This window comes from Styela clava, chromosome 9 (assembly GCF_964204865.1).
Source record: "Styela clava chromosome 9, kaStyClav1.hap1.2, whole genome shotgun sequence".
NCBI classification, from domain to species: domain Eukaryota; kingdom Metazoa; phylum Chordata; class Ascidiacea; order Stolidobranchia; family Styelidae; genus Styela; species Styela clava.
In genome coordinates, this window is record NC_135258.1 from 20,794,490 (window position 1) to 20,816,627 (window position 22,138).

Genomic DNA, 22,138 nt, shown 5'->3' on the forward strand with positions numbered 1-22,138 from the left:
AACAAAGCATGCACTGTTGAATGTGAATCACAATACCATTTCATTATAACAACCAGTTAACTTTTGACGATTCAAGAATTCATGGTTTGTCTCCCATAAAATTGATATACATAACTTGTTTAATTGTATTAATATAATTGTTATATAAATTTTTTATTCTTTAATCATAAAACTCACTTGCTACATTCTAATATATTCCTCCACTCCTCAATTGCGGTTCATGCTACAATGGCTGGAAACTGGTCTCTTTTGGCCCTACAATTAGATTATAGTGTACTTGTGTATATTATTCTTGGTCTATCCTGCCAACTTAATCCACCGTTTCATGTCCTGTCATTTATTATTCTGCAAACAATTCTAATCATTTTCTGATATCCCACCTATGCACAACATTAGGTTGATATTATATAATTACTGTTTCAATTACCATTATGTGTTTGTTATGGTTCATTTAATCAACTGTGAGTGTGATTAACATTTATCGATATTGCAATAAATTAATAAATTTGGCAATTTTTGATACTCCTACCACCAAAGTTTAAGTTTGGGGGATACCAAATTAATCCACTTTTTTTTTTATATATATCTCATGTATTATCATTCTGCAAACATTTCTATTCATTTTCTGCTATCCTATCTATGCACAACATTAGGTCTGGTGTTATATCACCCTAGTAACCCAAAACTGCTCCGCTAAGTGACTTTTGAAATTCATATGATGCTCCTTAATATAATTACATTTTCAATTACTGTTAAGCGGTTGTTATGGATTATTTAATTAACTGTGAGTGTGATTAAAATTTATCGATATGCGATATCTTGATAGATTTGACCATTTTTTTTATACTACTACCACCAAGGTTTACGTTTGGGGTAGACTATGAATTATTGCAAGAATTGAAATGGTTTCTGGACTATTGTAACTGTCTCATCTTTGTCTTTAATAAATCATATCTGCTTAAATTTGCATATGTCTATTTATGTACTATTGTAGTATTATTTTTTTATTTTTTCATAGTGTTAAAATGATGTACTAATTGATTCTCATATATAGGCTCATTTAGGTTAAGTATCTATTTCGGAAACGCACTCCTCTTTTTCTACCATTAAATTAATTTAAAACAAAAACCACATTATGTTACTGTTATAAATGTGTCATTTTTCACAATAAATTCCCAACCCTGATTAGATGAATCCAAAATTTATCCTCGTTTTAATCAGATTTATCCTCGTTTTGTAAATAGTGTAAATAGTTCTCTATAAACTGAGAGTTAAATAAAAAAGAACCTGTGTCAATTTATGTATTTATTCATGTGTTGTATTGGGTGGTAACTGACTCAGATGACCGTAACTGGTCGTATCGTTACCTCCCAGTCATACCGAAAACTTCTGTTTCTTTTATTTTGTTATTATTATATTTTATATTATGTGTTTTCTGGTTGACGAAATAATAAATTCTCTCTCTCTTTTCTCTGAATGATTAGCATGAAAATGCACATCACATTAAATGCTGCTATGCATTAGTATGCAAAAGAAGCACGAAGCTGTTCAGAAGCGTCAACTGTATGCGACGCGCCGAGGTGTTTACATTGCGCGCGTCAATTTTGTATCGCTCAATGGCGCCAGGGGCGGTTGCTTACGAAACATAGACGCGACAAATTCAGTTAGAAATTTCGTTTGCCACTCGCTTAATTATAAATAGAACAAAACAGCGAACACAATTAAAAATATCATATTGATTTAAGAGCAATTAAGGTATTAAATATGAAGTTAACGTTAAACAAGAAGCCGGGAAAATGAAAGTCATTTGTATAATTAATCATTGAAGAACATTAAATTTCAAACTTACCAAGTTTAATAGAAAGCTGGTTTGAACATCAAAAATTTCCCATACTTGGAAATAAAATGCGTTGTGACCTACTCAATTACAAAAAAGACAAAATTGAATGAAAAGACTATTTCAGACTATGCGAGGGCACGTGCAGAAAGATAATTATTATTATGAATTATCATCAATATTACAATTCATTATGTTGAATATTGACAAAATAGATTTGATTAATTTTTATTCTGCAATGTCAGACGATCAGGAATACCCAATTACCATATTCTGATTATCAAATAAAATTTAACCAAGTATTCACTACAGCGCACTGAGCTAATTTTAAATACAGTTCATTATTCAATACATTTGTGCTTGGACATAAGCAGTTGTCTATTTTCGGAAATTGTGGATCAAAACAAACTTTAGCACTGGCAACGAGCCTTATACTTGAAACCAACACCTCAAAGAATGGTGGGATGGAAACAAAAGCCTTTGTTGAATTGTGTGTTTGTTGTGTCGCGAAGTTATATAATAGTTTGGTATTTCGTGGTTCAGAAGTCTAAACAGGTTTTACATTTTGTGTATGTGTAGCTAGTGTTGTATGTAACATCATAATGTCGTCAAAAAATTCAAAAAGAAACGGAGGTAAAACTATATCGACATTCTGCAGAATCAGACCGCCTATCAGTAATGCGAGATTACAGACTCAAATATGGCCATCCTACGATGACTCCTCCCACACACAACTGATACAATTCACAAAACCGACAGATGTTCTTCTAAAATCCAACTCAGCCAAAGAGAAGGAAACGCAGAAATTCGCATTCAACGAAATATTTGACGAAAACGTGTTACAAGCAGAAATATTTCAAACCGTCGGCAGGCCTATAATCGATTATGTGCTCAATGGCTACAACGGTACAGTTTTTGCCCATGGACAAACTGCAACTGGAAAAACATACACCATCATGGGAGAGGAACTGGAATACGAAGCAGACGAAGAATGTGGAATAATTCCTCGCTCTATTGATTACATATTTAAAGATTTGAAAGCCAAAGGCGATCCGTTCGAAGTTCAAGTTTCTTTTCTGGAAATATACCAAAAAAAGATGTATGATTTACTCGGCGCGGAAAGTTATTCTGTTAACCACAAGACATTTTTGAGCAAGCGCGAGGTTATCTGTAGAATGCGTGACACCAAAGTAGAGCTGGAGAATTTGGCTTTACGTAAAGTGGAAACATCAGATGAGACTCTAGACGTCTTTTTGGAAGGGAATTCAAACAGAGAAATTGCACAGACCTATGCCAATAACAGGTCGTCTAGATCTCACGTTGTTTTTACTGTTTATATTAAACGAGAAGATGACACTGGTGTTGTAGAATCAAAACTTCATTTTGTAGACTTAGCTGGATCCGAGCGAGTGGGTAAGGACCAACTTGGGGATAGTTTGTTGGTTTCCGAAGCCAAAGATATAAACCGATCCCTTTTATTTCTGCACAAAGTCATTCAGTCGATTGCCAACAACAGTCAGCCAGAAACATTTCGCAATACCATGATCACAAAAATTCTCCGAGATTCCCTCGTTGGAAATTCAGTGACGAGTTTGGTGGCAACTATCAGCATTGATGAGCATAACCTAGATGAAACCTTGTCTACATGTAACTTTGCACAGAGTGTTTCTATGATTAAGACAAAACCCAAATTAAATCAAATCGAGGATCTGAACCTTATAATCGCGCGACTCCAAGAAGAGAATATTAGACTGAATTCCAAGTTAGATGAACTTCAGCGCTCTAAAATCAACGATCCGTTGACAGAGGAGGAAGTAGAGAATCTGAAACAAATGGTTTTGAATTATTTTAACGATAACGACTCAGACGCCTTTTTGGATGTTTTAGAAGACGATATCCGGGTTCAATTTTGCTTTAACGAGCTGAAAGAACTCGGAAGAGGCTACAATTCTGAACTACCAACTGAGATTGAATCACAACAGAAAAAACTCACAGATAAAGAAATGCGAGATTTGAACGTAGCAGTTGAGGCTTTTATTGCTGACCGACGTGAATTTGCGGAACTCGATTATGGCGGAAACACCGAGTCAGCTCAATATTGTTTACAACGATTGAAATATCTCGTCAAAGAAATGGGTGACAGCAATCAGACTAAAAAGAAAGGCTGCTGTTAAATGAAGATAATATATATATATATATATAAATGAATCGTGCAATCCACTGCGATGGTTCTACAAGTTTTACAAAAAGTATTGTGCTTTAGTTTTGAAGCTCCTATCATTTATACTTACCGTATTATTTCCTCGGGCAAAATCATGGACAATAGAACTCGAAAATTGTTTAAATTTGATATCTCTCCAACTTTATGCCATTGGTGGTAGAACATCAGAAAACTGGGGGTTTTATTTTGTTTATTTGTTCTTGCATTTATGACAACCGATTCTTCCGTAAGTAATTGTCGTAAATAAAATGGAGGAATTGCTACACTTATGCGTTCACCACAATATTTTATCTTGTCGTATGTGTTATAGCTGAGTGTGTTAGTAGTGAATAAATGCACTTATTTTTGACTTTTATTGTGTCCTGGAAGTTGGAATACATATGCTAAAATTCATAAGTGAAACATTATGTTCTTTTCATAACACTGACGACCATACAGCTGATATATTTGTACAGGTGCGTTGTGATCAACGAAGGAACCATTTTGACTTTTCTCTCGTTTAAAAACAACGATAAACATTATTTCTTTTTTATTATATTTGCATAGAACTATTTATGTCAAGTATCATTTTGCAATTTGGAAATTTTGTGAGTTTCATAAAAATCCAATTCTTGTCAACCGACTGAATTCATCTACGTTTCTCGTCTGTAACTCCCTATGAGCCACGCATTATTTGCCACAGATATTAACAGTTCCGCACACAATGGCTTGATGAAAGGGTCATGAATCTATTTTTTCCTGATCATTTCAAAGACAATGTGTGATGATAAATATTGTTCAAAACGATACCCTTTGTCGCGACCGAGACGTGAGTATACCACACAATGAGCAGGACCACCTCTCTGTTTATTATTTTACCAATTATAACAATGGCGGAATCATGGCCCGACCCAGTAATAAATCTCACCTCCGCCAAATTGGATAAGGACATAGTAGATAATAAAAATGACTCCAAACTTTAACATCGTTGTGTTCAAATTACCTGGTCGATATATTTGGTATTTTTGAATAAATTGCACTTGTAGGCCTGCTATGAATTTTTTGTCGACATTGCTGGGAAGTGGAGACTGAAATCACGATTTCTCATTTATACTGATCTGGGTACACACATATGCTATATTACATGCGCATTAACGATAAGTGTAGTTTGTTGGCACGATATGGAGTTTGTCCCACGCTCCAGATTCGAACTTTTTTCATTTGGTTTTTATATAAGAGTTGGTACATGTAGAATATTTGCACATTGTTAACATAATGTTTGCAATACTCTCATGAAGTGCTGTTTTTCTGTTGCCAGTTGTGTCGACATTTAAAAAAATACAATAGTATGGTCACGTTAATATAATCGCTAGCTTTTTTATTCCTGACCGCACAACTGCCACAATGGAAGTCTTGCTCTCCAGTTGCTATAACGCTGACACTGGGAAACTACGGCTCGCTGGGCAAATCCGGCCCGTTGGGTTATTCAATTTGGCCGCCTGATACTGCATAACCAAATTTTAATGTTTTATGTACCACAATAAATATTGTTTATAAAATGTAACTTTTTACGTTACACTTACATGACACGTCAGACTAGGTGGGCAAATATTTTGGCTCCCGGTCTAAAAACTTGGATCTCCCCTGGATAACCCCTTCATGAATATCATGCCCACCAAGGATTTGATATATTTCAGGTTTTCAGACCCCATTAAGTTCGAATAATAAATGGTACGTTTGGAAAAAAATAAATAAATCGGGAAAACTAATCACTGATTGCCGACTTTTAATTGCTATCAGATTAAAATAATAAAATGACATAAATAAGAATTCGTTCGACACCAAAGGTGGCTTGTAATTATTTCAAAAAATTGCAACCCAAATAAGCAAAATATAAATTTTTATCAAAACAAATAATGCAAAATATCACAAAAACAGCTGAAGGTATTCAAAGTAATAAACCAGTTAAATTTTGACTCTAAATTCAGTTCATAATATTCAAAATCATGAGAAAAGAACTAGAAGGCAGTGGTGTGCATGGACAATAAGGAAGAAACATGCAAATTTTCTTGCTAAAATCGAGAAGGCCCCGGCCCGTCATCCCTTCGCAAACCTGGTGGAGGAGATCTACTAGATCGCCTGTGGCTTAGATGAGGTGGCGAACCCCACCTAGGTTTCGGATGTGGAAAAGGTGCCCTGTCGCCAGGAAAACCACCCATCATATGCGGTGGAGGAGAATAAGGACGTCTGGGTGGCGAACGGGGTGAACCAAATGGCATGGGCCCAGGATACTCCATTCTTGGTCCTGGACTGTAACGTAGAGGAGGGCTTCGTCGAAATGATGGAGGCGGTGAAAATCTTGGATGACGAATAGGACGAAAATCCGCAGGATACATCGGTCTGTCTCTAAAATAAGAGTTAATTGTGTTTAGACAAAACATACGCCATGACTCTACTTTCCAATCGTCATATTTTGAACTTACGAACTTCGGATCGTTATATAATCTTGAAATTACCTAATTCTTCCACCAAATTGGGCTTAAAGCAGTGTTATCAACTACCAATCATTTGACCAGTTACAAGAAGCGAAACAAACAATCTAGTTGTTTTATTATTCACATAAACTTCATTTGATTGTTCTTTTTTACATTTACACTTTTCACAAGTGTTGTTAATGTGAATTTCCTCAGATCAATATAGGCCGTTTAATTTGAGCTATATGCAAAATAAGCTTGTTAGGCATTGTGTTATGAAATGAATGAAAGTATCAGTTTTTAATAATTAGATAAATAACCCACTTTTGTGTCATAAACACTTTGATGGTAGCCTATGACACTATGAAAAATACAGATCTTACCTGAAATGAGGGCCTGATGGTCGATATCGTTCTTCTTTAAACTGAAACAGAGAATGCAACGATATTCAAAATATCTAGCAGACAAAATAGTACCAATTTTAAATAATATTGTTTTATTAATTTTAAATATATTCCAATTTATACGAAGATACAAGTCCTGAGATAAGGGATGTAAACTGTGAACAGTGGACAAGCATAAAAGAGAGTGATGTTATATTTATATAAACCATCATTGCGAGTTTATAGGAGTCCACTCACCCTGTGAAAATCAGGAGAAAAAGGTCGCCGTGTAGGTGAATATGGACGTCGCATTCTACCGGGTGAACTGCATAGAAATGAAAAAATATGGTTTGAGATTTCAAAATCAATAGTCTAATATACCAACAATAAGCACCTGGTTCACTGACATAAAAAGCTTTGATAAGTGACTCGAGGGTTCGTAACCAATGGAACTTGTTTTTGAGTTCCCTCCATTACTACCAAATATTGCCTTCATGTGCCTCGTCAGCATTTCATACCAACAGAACATTTAAACATACAACATACCTGATTTAAATTTGCTAAATTATGGTGCGGGCAGTTCATTCAACTCAAAACTTGCTATTCAAAATTAGAATTCAAAGAATATCGTGCTTAATCTACACAAGAGTAAGTTTCCATATAATCATGAGCTGAGTATACCAAATTTAATAAACCGTGATACCTCTTGTAGTCAAAAATTTGGTTGTCGGCCAGAAAATTCTAGTCAAAAATTTTACAGTACTCGCATAAAAATTAGGTGTTCGAGCACCGGAACGCATCGCTGAGTGAGATGACGTCACCCAAGGCACTATCAGAGATTTCCAATCAACAACAAAAGTTGGGAACCGAGTATTATGTTACAGCAAGTACACTTATAAACTCCAATTGAGTAACCATACAATATTTTCCCTTCTGTTTGAAATAATATCCCATTGACACCAAACCTTCAGACGGTAGAAGCTAAAACGCCCTCAAAAATCTATTTTTTTTTAATCTCAACCTGCCTTAAACTAATATACCTACAATCTGAACTTATCTTGTACTGTTGTCTACTCATCATTAATAATAATAGTAAGTACGGTCACGTCTTCTGCCTCTGTATTTTCTTCTCCTTTCATTTATGACAATCTGCCTTTCTCTGAATGATTAGTATGATAATACACATCACATTGAATGCACAGCTTAAGATTTGCTGCTATCTGAGAAAAGGGTACTCCTGAAGTATGCGTACCAAGATAGCGGACACCGGAACGTAGCAGGTTAGGGTTGGGCCTTAATTTTAGGTACAAATACTACGGCAGTCACTTGGCTAGTCCCGAACTTGTAATAGAATGAAAATAAGGAAAATTGGAATAAAATTATAGCCTAACCCTAACCTGGTAGTAACTGGTACACATACTACGTTCCGATGTCCGCCATCTTGGTACGTATCGAGAAAAGCACTCAAAGGATAATATATCAAGGTGCACTCAGCTGTTCAAATGCATTGTACTTAATGCCAATTTCTGAATTCATGAAAATTACTCTTCGAATAATTAAATTAAATTCCATTTTGTAAGTGATAAATAATAATCACAACTTCTTTTGGTAATAGTTCTTATCAAATAAATATCATGCAAGGTCAATAAATTTAGAAAAATATATATTATTACCAAAGTTGAAGATATTATCAAAATCTACCACACTAACAACTGATGAATTTTCAGTATATTACCTGAGATAATCTGAAGAAGATTCTGTATTTTGCCAGAAAGGACGATCTCGAGACGAATCATCTATGTGAACTCTCCTTCTTTCTTCTAATTCATGCAGATCAAGAGGTTTCTGCTTTGGAGGACCTGTTGGTCTGAAATAGTTAGGAGGTGACTAAAATAGAATTTCAAAATATTTATAAAGAGTAGAAAGATGACAAGGTAGTACGTACTTTGGCACAAACCCATTCCACAGCCATTTATAAAGTCACTTGCCAAGTCGGATAAAAACATATCTATTCATTTTACGGTTGGCATATGCATGATAATCAGAGCGGTAGCAAGAGCAACTCGTAGTGACAATAGTTTCAGGTGTACAGTAAACATACACATACAGCAATACAGATGTAATGCAACTTTCATTGATGACCAAGCATTCTTTTAAAATATGATTAAAAATCTGATTTTAGCATTTCAAAATGGTCTCAAAGTCTAGACTTAAGTGTTTGATCTATTACTTGGATTCGCGGAAACCTTACTTATCCCATTCCCAACAATAAATACCTTGTCGGTCTTCTTTCATTACTTGATGAATCTGAAGACAGTTCCCCACTTGATGTAATTTCCCCGCTACTGATACTACTCGATCTATGCCGTTTACGAGCCTGAAGCATAAATATTACTATTATATAATATCATAAAATGTAACTTTCAAAATCAGATAGGCCAAAGAACAATTGTTATTTCCGTACTAAATCTGTGATTGTAGACGAAAGTCAACTTTAAAACTCACAGTTTCACTGGTTAAAAAATAAATCAAAACATATAAAAAATAATAATGCAATTTACTTAATTTTGAGAAAGATGAATCAAATTTGAGGAATCTCAATATCAACTGTTCGGTTGAATACCAAATATTGATTGGTAAGAGTGTTATGTTCATGAACCAATTATAACATAGCAATAGATGGCATGAAACAAACAGCCTAAATCTGACTTCAGTCATAATCTGACTGAATTAGAGAAATATTAAACCAATAAAATACCTTTTTTGTTTTGCGTTTCTTATTTTTCTTTTTCTTCTTTTTATCTATGAGAATGAGATAAATTCAAACTAGAGAACTGGAAAATTGCATGTGACCCACAATGAAGAGATATATATTCTATAAAATCACCTTTAACCTCTGCACTTCCATCACTTTTAATTTCTTCACCTTCTTCTATCTCTATATCTTGTTTTTCTGTGCCAGAATCTGAAGTATATTCTTCAACCACTTCAATTTCCTCAACCTAGAAAGCCAAAAAGATGCCTCAATCATATGGCAAAACACGGCTTCTTGTCTGCTCACCAGCCTATGTCGGATATGGAATCAACAAGCCAGTTATTTGATGCACTTGGTAATAGAGGAAGCCGTAACTGACAAGCGGATACGAGAACTACCCTACAACTACAAGGGGCCCAGCATTCTACTCATACATAATCATCCCTGAATGTGATTCGAACCTGCAAACGCAAGCAAGGTAATCAGAGGTGAAGTGGCGAGCGTATTCCTAACGCTTAGCAAATTGGTTTTCAAAGTAGGGTCTGCAGTCGCTTAGCGATTTGTGAAGCAATTTAAGAGGTACCAAGGAGCAACTTCGACCGTGACACGGAAATACTACTGAAAAAACTTTTGATGTCATGATAGCCTAGCACACGGCTTCCCAAACTTTTAATCTCAAGAACCCTTTCCAATATATTTAAATTTTCACAACCCCTGTTTACGCTTGAAATGCTAAACCATTCGATGCAAGTGAGTGGCTTCTAGGGTCTTACAATCAAAGTCGCTTTCTCTGGTCCTATCTCCTATGTATTCTCAAAAAAAGGTCTTGCAGGATGTGCCACAACGTCGGACTAAGCATACACCATAGCACATGTCATGTTTATGTGTGTTACACAAAACAAGTGATGGTCTTCAAAATGCTTATCCAGTTTGAACATTTTCATTATATATTTTATAGCTGTTTTAAATATACACAAATCAAATATAGAACAAATATTTTCATAAATGTTTGTATTGTGACGTTCTATTCAATGTAATCATATTACTGCTTACCATTTCTTCAACTTCTTGTACAATTACTTGTTCAACAACTGTTTCATCATTTTCATCTTCTGATGACGATGATGACAGAGATCCACTGCTGAAATATTGACAAAGGATTGAGTATAAGAATTCAAGATGTTGATATTTACAATTTTTTTTTAATTTCTCTGACTCCGTGTGAAGATTTTCTAATATTTGATTTTGCCATATAGTTAGTATGTCATGTCTTTGTAGGGTGGATAAATTGGGGAAAAATGCTATCACAGGAAAACTTCAACTTGCCAACCATTATGGGAAAAACGGTTTATTTTAGATACATTTTTTATCTTTATCATAGACCTTTTATTCAACATATGGCTCTGCATAAGCGGCCACTGATAGGAGGAGCTACTTTATTTTGGAAGGATTGGCATCTTTCTGGTTCGGTATTGCCTGCCCAATTTATGACACCCTTTGTAAGGTAGTGAGCATGGAATTTGAACCTGAGATTTTAACCTAAGATGCCATCATAGTTGATTCTAACGCTTAAACCACTGAATTCGCAGCATCTTAGATAAAAACTTCTTTGCTTGAATATTTAAATTTGAAATATCAATGAAAACCACTTTGAATCTGATTAATTACTATTAAAATACATGCACAACGATATAAAATGTAAAAATTGGCTGATAACCATATTCAAAAAAATAACACTTATCATTTCAAAGATGTCTATGAGCAAACAATATCCAAATTTAAAATCAAATTTGCAAGAAACAATGTAATATAATTTTACCCACGTCATCCAGTTGAATTCAACAAACAACAATTTAATACAAACCTGCTACCAGATCCCGATGAACTGGAAGTTGATTTATGTTTACGCCTCCGATCCTTCACTGGTTTTTGATAAAAGCTATCATCGGTTTTTCTCATATCAGTGTCATGTTTACTTTCTTCTGAGAACAAATGTAAATTATCATCTGTGTAACGACCTCTGTCTGTTACGTCTGTGACATCACCCGAGATGGGTGAAGGTGGTGACTGCGCATTCAAGTCTTCTATGTATTGTGTTGAGTCTGACATGCGTTGATACGAAAACTTAGTTGGATCATAAGCTGGAGTGTCTCCCTCATCTAGATTTCTTGAGTCCGTATCAGACCTTGGATCTGCATAAGCTTTGGGAATTTTTTTATGACTTGAGGAGTTACTTGCTGGAGAAACAACTTCTGTAAACTGGCGATTGGGTGAAAGTGGAGAATAAGGACTCGTTGGACTATACGGCTCACTGCAAGGTGGAGATGTAGGAGAATATTGTTCAGAAGGATCAGGACTCTTCGATACATGACGCATTTTTGGTGAATATGGTTCAACCTTCCTTGGAGTCTGAGGTCCAAGGTTTTCATCTAATGAAAAAAAAAAAAAAATTTACCTTACTATCATTAAAGACAACTAAAAAACTATGAAATCATGTCCCACTGTTGCTTCGAAATTTAGACTGTGATAATGTAAGCATGATGTCATTTTTCTAATTACATATTGACTACCTAAATGTTTGAGTCAATAAGACTGACATAAATGAGGTAGAGATAAATAAATATTCAAAACACTGACTTTGAGTTTGTTTTTGGGAGTTGTCATCATCTGCTTCATCATCTGTGAAACCTTCAATCTCCGATGGATCAATAGTCGGTGAATAACCTGAAAACATAACAAACAAACACTCAGGTACAACCACCGCCAACTTGAAACACATCTTCGAAAAGATCAAAATTTTGGTAATAAATATGAAAGTAGTATGCAGGATTAATCAAACAATTTGGATATTTTGCATTTTCCATAACTAATAATCCAGTATACTCGTACAAGACAAAACAATATATTTCTTCAATACAAACCTTCCACTTTTATTGTTTCTTCGCCAATGTCCATCGATTGTTCATCAGCTACTTGTGTGCTTTCGTCATCATTTCTAAAATATTAAACTTTGAATACATGAAGTGAATTTGTTGATCAATTTTTAACAGTCGCATACTTGCATTATAAAACTCAAACAATCTTTAAACAGTAGTCATGAATTGTCAACAATTGTCTATTTAGTAATTATTATTGGTTAGAAATTTCTGTGGGAGAAAAATCTCCCAAATTTCTTGATATTAAATTAGTTTTAAAAAATCAGCAGCAATTAGTGCTTACGTACGTTTCAATGATTGACTTCTTAGAAACGAGCAAGGATTGAATCAAACTTCTAAGAGGATTAACAGCATCTTCCGGTATCTTTGGTGCTTCATCTTCATTCAACTCCTGAATGTTATTATATGTGTGATTTTTTTTAAGAAGTGAAACAAGAGAGCAATGCTCAAAAATATAGACACAAAGTTCAAAATGAAATGACTGCCGACTTCGCTGACAACTAAATCCCTGAAACGCTAATTGTAAATTGGATTACATCACCAAACAAAATTTCAAACAATCCTCAATCCCTGAAAATTTCAAAGTAATTGGTTTAGTAGTTATTAAAGAGAAGCATTCTTTTTACAACAACAAAGCTGACCACAACAACAAGTCAACATCTTAACGAAATTATTCATAGGTCCACTTAATAATAGATAATAAGCTGAAAACAAAACCTGGGATGCAATTTCTGCAATAGTATTGCCCACTTAATATGGTAGCTCTAAAGTAATTGAATCAATTCATTTAATAATCACTGTATTACGAAAAAAAACATCAGAACGAGAAAATAAAATAAAAAGCTCTCACTGGAGAATGCTGAGGTGATGGGGTATTAATTGCTTTTACTATCACATCTTCTGGAGCAATATCCTTCATGCTAATCTCTTGTTCTGGTAAATTCTGGATTTCCTCAACCGTTGTTTCCATTGTAACATCAGTGACTGTTTCGGGAGTCATTTTTGCTGTTTCATTCACGATACCAATTGATGGAGATTCAGGAGGAGGAGGTTGGGCTGGCATTGGAGGAAGATTTTCAGGATGCTGGTAAAAATAAAAAATGCTTCATTTCAAAATATATACATACCTATGTAACATGTACAGCAGGGGCGGGCAAGGTTTTTAGACAAGGGGCCAAAAATTTTACCCACCTGGACTGGCGGGCCATGTAAGTGTGACGCGTAAAGTTACATTTTATGAACAATATTATCAGTGTTACAAAAGCGAAAGTCAAAAACAATGAGCCTTGTGGCAAAGCTAAATTGATTCGCAATCTCAACAAATTCCTTGAGCTATTTTTTAGCTAAAAATTTGATTTTAGTTTAGTTGTGGCAGCATCAGGTCGGCCAGATTGAATTACCTAACAGGCTGACTTTGGCTCTTGGGCCACTGTTTGCCCATGTTAGATGTACAGAGACTCTGAACTATGGTATTGATCTTTTGCAAAATTCTGCGCAGACACTAAAGAGCAAAGTTTTTACATTTATCGAATAGGATGTGTAAGCTTTGATTTAGATTTTGAGAAACTTAGTGGAATTCATAAATAACTGGATGAAAGTTGTGTTGTTTTTCAGATATGCATGATCACCATTTTTATTTTTCATTTTCATGAATCATCGTCATCGTCAATCATTTCAAATGAATTTACTTTAAAAACACAGTTATATAGTTGCATAAATCTTTTAATATTTTCATTCTAAAAATTTATTTTACTTACCATTTCTGGTGGTACAGGAGCTGGAGGAGGAACAAATTGTGCATTTCCCATCATAGGTATCTCCATCGGAGGTGGCAAAAACTCCTGAAGTATAATTGAACAATATTACAAGTCTACCATCATCAGATAAACGAGCAGGTAGTTTCCTTTTAACAGTAACACTTCTACCAAGTAGTAATAATGTAAACGAACTTTTCTCAACTCATCTCCATTTTCTTTTATAAATTCTTCGATCTTTGGAAGAAAAAGAGAATGAACTTTGGCATTGAAAACTTGGAATAAGATTCTTTCAACTCCTTCATTTAAAATTCCGGATCTGTGAACATAATATGACAAAACTTGAAATTCATGAACTTGCTAAACAGTAAACACATTTGCCATATCAATATCATGCAAGAAACAATGATACACTAAATGTGTACCTCAATTTCTTATTTTTAAACTAGGTAAGAGCGATATAAAATGAGCTATTATATAACCTTCAATAAACAAGATTGTTTTGGTGAAAGGCGTATGAATGTGTAGCTGAATCAACTGTCATCAATTGAGGAGTTGGGAAATTCTATTATTCCTCATGCTCTATAAACGAGGTTGCAAAAATTACAATAAGAAATACCTTTTATCAGGATTAATAATTTGGCGAAAATGAGAAATGACACAAAATCTGCAGGTAAAGCATACACCCACACAAGCACAACTTACTGCATAACAGATTCACGAATTTTGCTTCGCAGTTGATTTTTGTTTAAAGTCGGACTCCAACGTTGTCCATCCAATATTCCAGTGACATGTCCTTCGACACGTTGCTTCAAATTTTGAAAAGCTGGCTGTAATATTAAAAATTTTGTCAAAAACATTGATTTCACAAAGAAAAGGATAAAATACATTGCACCTAAGTATATTAACATTGTAGCTTATACATCGTGAAATTAAATTGCATGCACAAAACCTCAAACAGGGTAAAAAAGACTGTTTATACAATATTCCAGTTCTACCATAACAGACGATGGTTAGATAAATTTGCTCGTAGTGAAAGGCACTGGGTTATATATTTTTAATGCAATTGCAGGAATGAAAAATATTCAGCGGGGACCTGCGATTTCTTCTGATATAGTAATATTAAAAAAAATTCAAAAATGTGTATACGTATACCAATATACCAAACGAAGGGTCAAACCTTTGTATCAATATCAGCTAAACAGTCCCTTCTCATTTCATCAAACAGTCCATTTATCTTCAGTTGTTGAACGACTTTCTTCACCAAATCAGGATTTGGAAGATGTTCCGGTACCATGTTTGGTCCCGGTGGCATCATATGAGCCATAATATTAGTTTTTGATACTATACTAAATCATGACATGTTGCAATACAATTGCTATGCTAAAATTATAATAAAATCGCAACACAGTCATGACAGAAATAGGCGAATTGAAACCTGGGTGAAGACGAAAAGGCACTTTCTCAAAAATACGGCATTAAGAGAAAACAAGATAATCATGATAAATTAATGAATATTCCAAATGTTTATCTAGAACTTTTTTCAACTTGTTACCAGTGCAGCAGCAGTAAAGTTATTGAGAACATAATAATAATACTTTATAATGCATTCTGTTAATTATTATTTAAAAAAATTCTTTGCTACATTGAAATTTGAAGAACCTACAGCCTTAGCTTATGATTGTAGAATTGGCAAATAGCGAGATGTGATTATTAGCACAGTAATTGATGACTATAGCATAAAAAAAAATTCAATAGAATTATGAAAAATATTCAAATACATACATTATCAAAATACAGATTCATGTTTTAAAAGATTTATTCAAAGCACCAACATTGTCACTATTATTATCATTATTAAGTGAACCAATATGATTATAATCTCGAAAAAATCTTTTACCAAATTCATACGAACTTATCATTATCGCACAAGCAGGACCTATTTTTGCAAGTCTTGGTAGTAAACCAGAGAAAATTCCCCTCAAACCATTATTGTTTACAACATCTCGCAAAACAGCAAATGTATTCATTGGGGTTGAACTAGAAACTCCAAAAACTTTTTCACCCAGAGCAATTTGTCGTCTTGTTTTTGTAACATCCATAGGGTGTGTGATAACTGTAGCAATAGCACCTGCAGTAAATCCCGATAAGAAAGATTTCAAGAAGAGATTATCAAAAGACAATTTCTGTTTGATTAGTTCATATGAAAACCAATAGAACATTGAGAAAGGTACATCACGCAATATAGTCGGCACCCAGCCAGTCCACAATGATCGTAATCCTGACTGCTGCACCGACTGCCTGATGACCGAAGCTACCTCCTGGTAGGTGAGTGGCCTGGACTGCATTTTTGTTCTGATTAACTCAAGTGGTGAAATAATTGTAGCAGTTCCAGTCCTTGCAACTCCACCAGCTATGGCAGGTATGAATAAAGTATTTCCATATCTACTCTGTAACCTCGACTTCAGCTGATCATAGGATGTGAAATATAAAACGGTCGCTGGAACAGCCATCACTAACGTTGGAGACAATCCACTCCACAAAGAAGAGATGCCTTCATATCGAGTTATTTTGATCATTGCATCGAATGTACCAGAAAACTGCCCAGGTCTTCGGTACCATTTTTCTTTGCCATTGCCATTCATACATACGCAAAGATGATCCATTAATCCATTACAGTAAAGGAAGCATTTGTTGACATTAGCGGCTGTTTGGGATTGAAGTCTTATTTTCACCACATCCAAAGGCGTCACCAAAAGAGAAGTGACCACAGCACCAGAACATGATGCTAACATTTGTTGCGTAGGTGTGATGTCAGTTCCCATAATAAATTTTCAAGGTATTAGTGGAATACTTCAATCATCAATCAAGAAGGAGCTTCATATTTTCATAAGCATCAGAGGAGATTTCAACTGTAACCCCTACAACTGTATTATCATTTGACAACTGCTTTGCTGAAATTTTTACAAAATATAGGCCATTAAAGTTTGTAAGTATGTTTCTTACACAAAGCATATCTATGGTGGCCCAACGTTGTCACGCGTAAAATTTAAAAAAAAATGAAAAAATAAAATGGAAAAGCGAAAATAAAAAAATTGTTGTGGAAAAACATAAAAATAATTGAAAAAAAAAGAAAAGAAAATTTAAATAAAAAAAAAAAATTAAAAATAAAAACAAAAAATACGAAAAAAAAAAAAAATTGGATAAAAAGAAAATAAAAAGGTTGACAACGATGGTCCGCCTCATGGCCCATCGTTGTCACGCGTTTTTATTTTTAGAAATTTTGATGCTGCTTGGGACCAATGTTGTCAGGCTTAATCCTACACGCACAAATGTGTTTCCTGGGTTTCTAACTCACTACTGATTTTCATGAGCAATATCCAATAAATTCAAAACGAAAATGTTCTATAAATTCTCCATGCTAAGTTCAACCACAAGCAATATATTTATAATAATGATAGGAGAATATAGAATTGAATACGAAAATTTGTTTTTACGTGTAAAAGGTAATTGAATTGGAAAATGCTGCTTAACTGCTCAGTTGTCTGGACACTCGTGCGATGCCGGTACGGTACCGTCTGACCGTACCGGTACCCATGCAATCACTCATGAAAGAATGGGAGATACGGATAGTCTTGTAGAATATAGACTACTGAAACACTCTCTGCGCCTGCCCCATAACGTACAGCCGTAACGTACCGATCCAGACAAATGATGAATCGCCCGTGCTCAATTATTTATGTCAATCCATACCTCGACTCACTATATTCTACTAGGATCGAGGTATGGATTGAAATAAATGGTTGAGCACGGGCGATTTATCATTTGTCTGGATCGGTACGTTACGGCTGTACGGTATGAGACAGGCGCAGAGAGTGTTTCAGTAGTTTATATTCTACGAGACTATCCGTATCTTCCATTCTTTCATGAGTGATTGCATGGCTACCGGGACGGTCAGACGCAAAGCGACTATAACCGACTATCGGTATTTGGTAAGACGGTACGGTACCGGCATCGCGAGTGTCCAGACAACTGAGTAGTGAAGCAGCATTCTCCAATTAAATTACCTTCTACACGTAAAAACAAATTTTCCGAATTTTCGTATTCAATTCTATATTCTCTTATCATTATTATAAATATATTACTTCTTGTTGAACTTGTAGTTGTAGCATTTAGAATTTATAGAACATTCTCATATTGAATATTGCTCAAGAAAATCAGTAGTGAGTTGGAAACCCAGGGAACACATTTGTGCGCGTAGGATTATGCCTGACAACGTTGGTCCCAAGCAGAAGCAAATTTTCTAAAAATAAAAACGCGTGACAACGATGGGCCACGAGGCGGACCATCGTTGTCAACCTTTTTATTTTATTTTTATTAAATTTTTTTTTTTTTTTTTTTAATTTTTTTTCACTTTTTTTTTTTGTTTTTTTTTCGTTTTTATTTTTAATTTTTTTTTTTAATTTCAATTTTTTTTTTAATTTTTTTTATGTTTTTTCACAACTATTTTTTTATTTTCGGTTTTTTATTTTTATTTTCAATTTTACGCGTGACAACGATGGGCCACCATACATATCCACTCAAATTACAAAGGCTCAGCAAAGAAACAGGCCATTTCAACAATCAGTAAATTCCACAATATATGGACAGTACAGCCGTAAGTACAGGTTAGGTGTGGTCAGGGTACAGTGGTATGGTCATTCAAATCTCAATACAGGTACGTTGTCATTCAGACTTAGTGCATGCATGCGCCTACACTCCTACAGCCTTGCAATTGACTGCAAACTATATTTATTATGGGTCTAACAAAGTACACACCGGCACTGCAAGTACTTATAAATAACTTATTCGATTTATTGCATTTTATGCTTATCATAAGGGGTGTATGCCGCACGTTCATGTGTTTTAGGCCAGTATGGTCTTGTGTATACATCCCGTCTTCAATGTTGATATTTAAAAACTCCTGTGTTTTTGCTTTTACGAGACGAATACATACAACGCTATACCCTCCCTATTCAGGTATTTGGGATGGGACATACAGACATACCGGAACCTGCTTAGTTTAAAATTTAGTGGGTTTGATTACAAGTGCTAAAACAACTTGATGAGGTGACCGTCCTAATTAAACATGTCTGTTTGTCTGTCAAGAATTTCATTCCATGCCAGATCAACAGATAGACTTTTTTCTCAAAAAACACATCGCATTTCTGTTTGACGTTACTCAATCACACTAGGTCAGTGAACACGTTTCACTTCTTTTTGGCAAAACCTTCCATCTTATATCAGTATGTTTCAGTGTTTTGAACTTTATCCAAGGTTTTATTTGCTCTTCTGATTTCATAATCAGTTTTTATTTATTTGTTTTTATCAATCATTCAATAGTCTTTTATGCTAATTATGGAGTCGAAATAAACTTATCTTATTTCATGAATTTATATTCAATCCATCAAAATGCTAATTATGGAGTCGAAATAAACTTATCTTATTCCATGAATTTAGGTATATTCAATCCATCAAAATGCACATTCAGACATTACATTACAGCATTACCGGTATCATTTTGTTAGCAATGACTGAATGCAGGAATGATGATTGAGATCATAAATATATAAAAGATACGGTACATTAATAAACAAAAATAACAATCAGTAAATGTATATTTCACACTGTTCAGCTGTTATTTCAGCATTTATAAATTATGACTGTATAATACAGTAATAAGACATTACAGCATTCAGTTATTACTGTATTATTTACCAAGAATGAAAGAACTTATCTTTCATCCATCATATCCAGATATCCTTGGGCAAAGGTATTCATATTAAAACATTGTTATTAATATATATATATTTTTTTTTTTTTCTTTTTTTTTTTTAATATGTGTTGATATATACATACATACAATACATATATACAATAAGGTTCATCACATTACACGTCATCATCCAATATGATCCCCATCATTATTATTGTATGTTCCATTCAGCATTAGTATCATCCAATTTTTTCAAATACATATCATTAATATAATCAAATATTTAGGTTATTAACAATAGTTACATAAAAACAAAAATGACAATTAGCAAATGAATAATTCACACTATTGGTATTAGATTAATTTAAAACAATCTTTCTTACATCTATCAAAAACATTGGCATAATATATTTAATATATTAACATATTTGTTATCATTTCTATGCCTTTCTAAATTAAGTCTGTGTTTTAACCCCCTTTTAATTTTTTCTTTCACCCTTGTTACATCTGGAGTAACTCCTTGAAATATAACATCATTTCGTTCCATCCATACTTTAAATCTAACAGTAGACAGGAGCAATATCAAAGCATCTATTTGAGAAGAAGTAGCATTTTGATACTCCTGTCCACCCAGATCCAACATTATGCATGTCCGAAACGTTTTTAAAAATTGACAGTTACAAACTTAATGATAATATCATAAATATAATCATATATGTCCTGTATGAATAAACATTTCCAAAACAAGTGTTCATTATATTCAGGTTCTTTATTACATAGAACACAAATATCATTACCCGCAATAAACTTTATTTTGGGTTTAGTTTTTAAAGGTAGAATTTTCCACATAATCTTGAAATTGAACGTTTTTACATAATTTGCCAAGATACCTCTATGAATATTTTTGCAACAATTGTTTACATCAACAGGATACAAAAAATTAACCAATTCTGAATTCATATTATTGACAATTCTTTTATATATGGTTCTATGATCTCCTTCTGCAATTTCTTTCACCGTTATATTGTGCATTCTTATAAATTCTAATAGAGCATTGTAAAAATAACTTGGTTTTACACCATGGGTAATATTATTTTTTGCTTGTATGCCGATGATTACACTTAATTGTTGACTAATATTATATTCCAACCATTCCATATCTATTTTCTGTTTCACATGATCTACATGTATAATATTCATGCACACTCATTATATACAGAAACATCAAAGATACAGGTATATGTTATTAATATATTGACATATTTGCCATCATTCCTATTCTTTCTAAAGTACGGTACGGTAAGTCTTTGTTTCAATTCTCAGAATTTGGTATATGTCAGAATGTAGTGACATACAGACAGACATAAGAACTATGGCTTTCCTCTCCCCCGGGATAAATATGTAAATCCTTACCCTAACTACTGAACTATGTACTTCATAGCAAGGCAATGAGCGCATGCTGCTGACACGTGACCCACGTGCCTCTGAAGCTTGTATCAACCTGACCTCTGACGAAAAACAAAGCAATTTATACTATCATGAAGGAAGGGTCTCTGTGATATTACCTTATATCCCTGCAACAGAGACGACAAAGCTTTAGTCGTGCAATATATTTTATCCCATAGAGCAGGGGTTCTCAAACTTTTGGTGTTGCGGGGCCCTTGAAAAGGTTAACTATTATTCACGGAGCCCCAAAATAAATGTTAAAATTGTTACTTTCGGATTAATATTCCTGAGCAAGTTAAAAGTACTTTACTCAATTTAAATGCTGAACCTTTTTTGAAAGGGTTAATAAAAGTCATAAAAAAATCTAAATTTCAAACATAAATTATATATACTAAAGCTGTAAATTTGACACTTGACAAACATGGTCGAATCTTTTCCCTTTTGACATGTTTGGAAGACTTAAAAGGCCGCTAATAATGTGCGCGATTGCATTTTGTTACAATCGCCGATTTTTCCTCAGCATGGCGTGTTTTTGAACCTTTAAACATCTTCACGCCGGTGTTTATTCTCCCTGATTCAAATTTCCCTCTGCATATAC

The 22,138-nt window shown here is 34.2% G+C and overlaps 3 protein-coding genes across 6 annotated transcripts; 1 reads left to right on the plus strand and 2 right to left on the minus strand.

The window, feature by feature from the left end:
* The first annotated feature begins 2,354 nt into the window (after positions 1-2,354).
* Positions 2,355-5,732, plus strand: LOC120339171 (kinesin-like protein KIF6). The gene has a single exon (XM_039407250.2). The coding sequence runs from the start codon at positions 2,440-2,442 to the stop codon at positions 4,009-4,011; it is 1,572 nt and encodes a 523-aa protein (XP_039263184.2). The 5' UTR covers positions 2,355-2,439; the 3' UTR covers positions 4,012-5,732.
* A 135-nt stretch (positions 5,733-5,867) lies between these two features.
* Positions 5,868-15,674, minus strand: LOC120338937 (uncharacterized). Of its 3 annotated transcripts, none has more exons than XM_039406949.2 (17): positions 15,520-15,674; positions 15,045-15,169; positions 14,535-14,658; positions 14,343-14,426; positions 13,436-13,669; positions 12,873-12,976; positions 12,571-12,644; positions 12,287-12,373; positions 11,514-12,078; positions 10,703-10,787; positions 9,782-9,896; positions 9,653-9,696; positions 9,171-9,271; positions 8,630-8,761; positions 7,153-7,219; positions 6,895-6,935; positions 5,868-6,443 (listed from the first exon to the last, which is right to left on the minus strand). In XM_039406949.2, the coding sequence occupies exons 1-17, from the start codon at positions 15,664-15,666 to the stop codon at positions 6,110-6,112; spliced, it is 2,463 nt and encodes an 820-aa protein (XP_039262883.2). In that variant the 5' UTR covers positions 15,667-15,674; the 3' UTR covers positions 5,868-6,109. The 3 variants fall into 3 exon arrangements, 2 of the variants coding, with proteins under 2 accessions (XP_039262883.2, XP_039262882.2); XM_039406948.2 differs by having other exon boundaries at positions 10,703-10,790; XR_005569152.2 differs by lacking the exon at positions 5,868-6,443 and adding an exon at positions 7,939-8,053 and having other exon boundaries at positions 6,905-6,935; positions 10,703-10,790.
* A 48-nt stretch (positions 15,675-15,722) lies between these two features.
* On the minus strand, positions 15,723-21,724 carry LOC120338938 (mitochondrial glutathione transporter SLC25A40-like). 2 transcript variants are annotated; one of them, XM_039406950.2, is made up of 2 exons: positions 21,660-21,724; positions 15,723-17,293 (listed from the first exon to the last, which is right to left on the minus strand). In XM_039406950.2, the coding sequence occupies exon 2, from the start codon at positions 17,162-17,164 to the stop codon at positions 16,142-16,144; it is 1,023 nt and encodes a 340-aa protein (XP_039262884.2). In that variant the 5' UTR covers positions 17,165-17,293; positions 21,660-21,724; the 3' UTR covers positions 15,723-16,141. The 2 variants fall into 2 exon arrangements, with proteins under 2 accessions (XP_039262884.2, XP_039262886.2); XM_039406952.2 differs by lacking the exon at positions 21,660-21,724 and adding an exon at positions 20,097-20,115.
* Positions 21,725-22,138: the final 414 nt, after the last annotated feature.

Excerpts from the sequence above, each read along its gene's own strand:
- LOC120339171 (XM_039407250.2), top strand. The coding sequence starts at position 2,440 with ATGTCGTCAAAAAATTCAAAAAGAAACGGAGGTAAAACTATATCGACA.
- LOC120338937 (XM_039406948.2), bottom strand. The coding sequence starts at position 15,666 with ATGGCTCATATGATGCCACCGGGACCAAACATGGTACCGGAACATCTT. Across the intron at positions 10,791-11,513 it reads TCATCGGGATCTGGTAGCAG|CAGTGGATCTCTGTCATCAT; the intron begins GTTTGTATTAAA and ends TCAATATTTCAG. Across the intron at positions 6,444-6,894 it reads CCATCAGGCCCTCATTTCAG|AGACAGACCGATGTATCCTG; the intron begins GTAAGATCTGTA and ends CTCTTATTTTAG.
- LOC120338938 (XM_039406950.2), bottom strand. The coding sequence starts at position 17,164 with ATGGGAACTGACATCACACCTACGCAACAAATGTTAGCATCATGTTCT.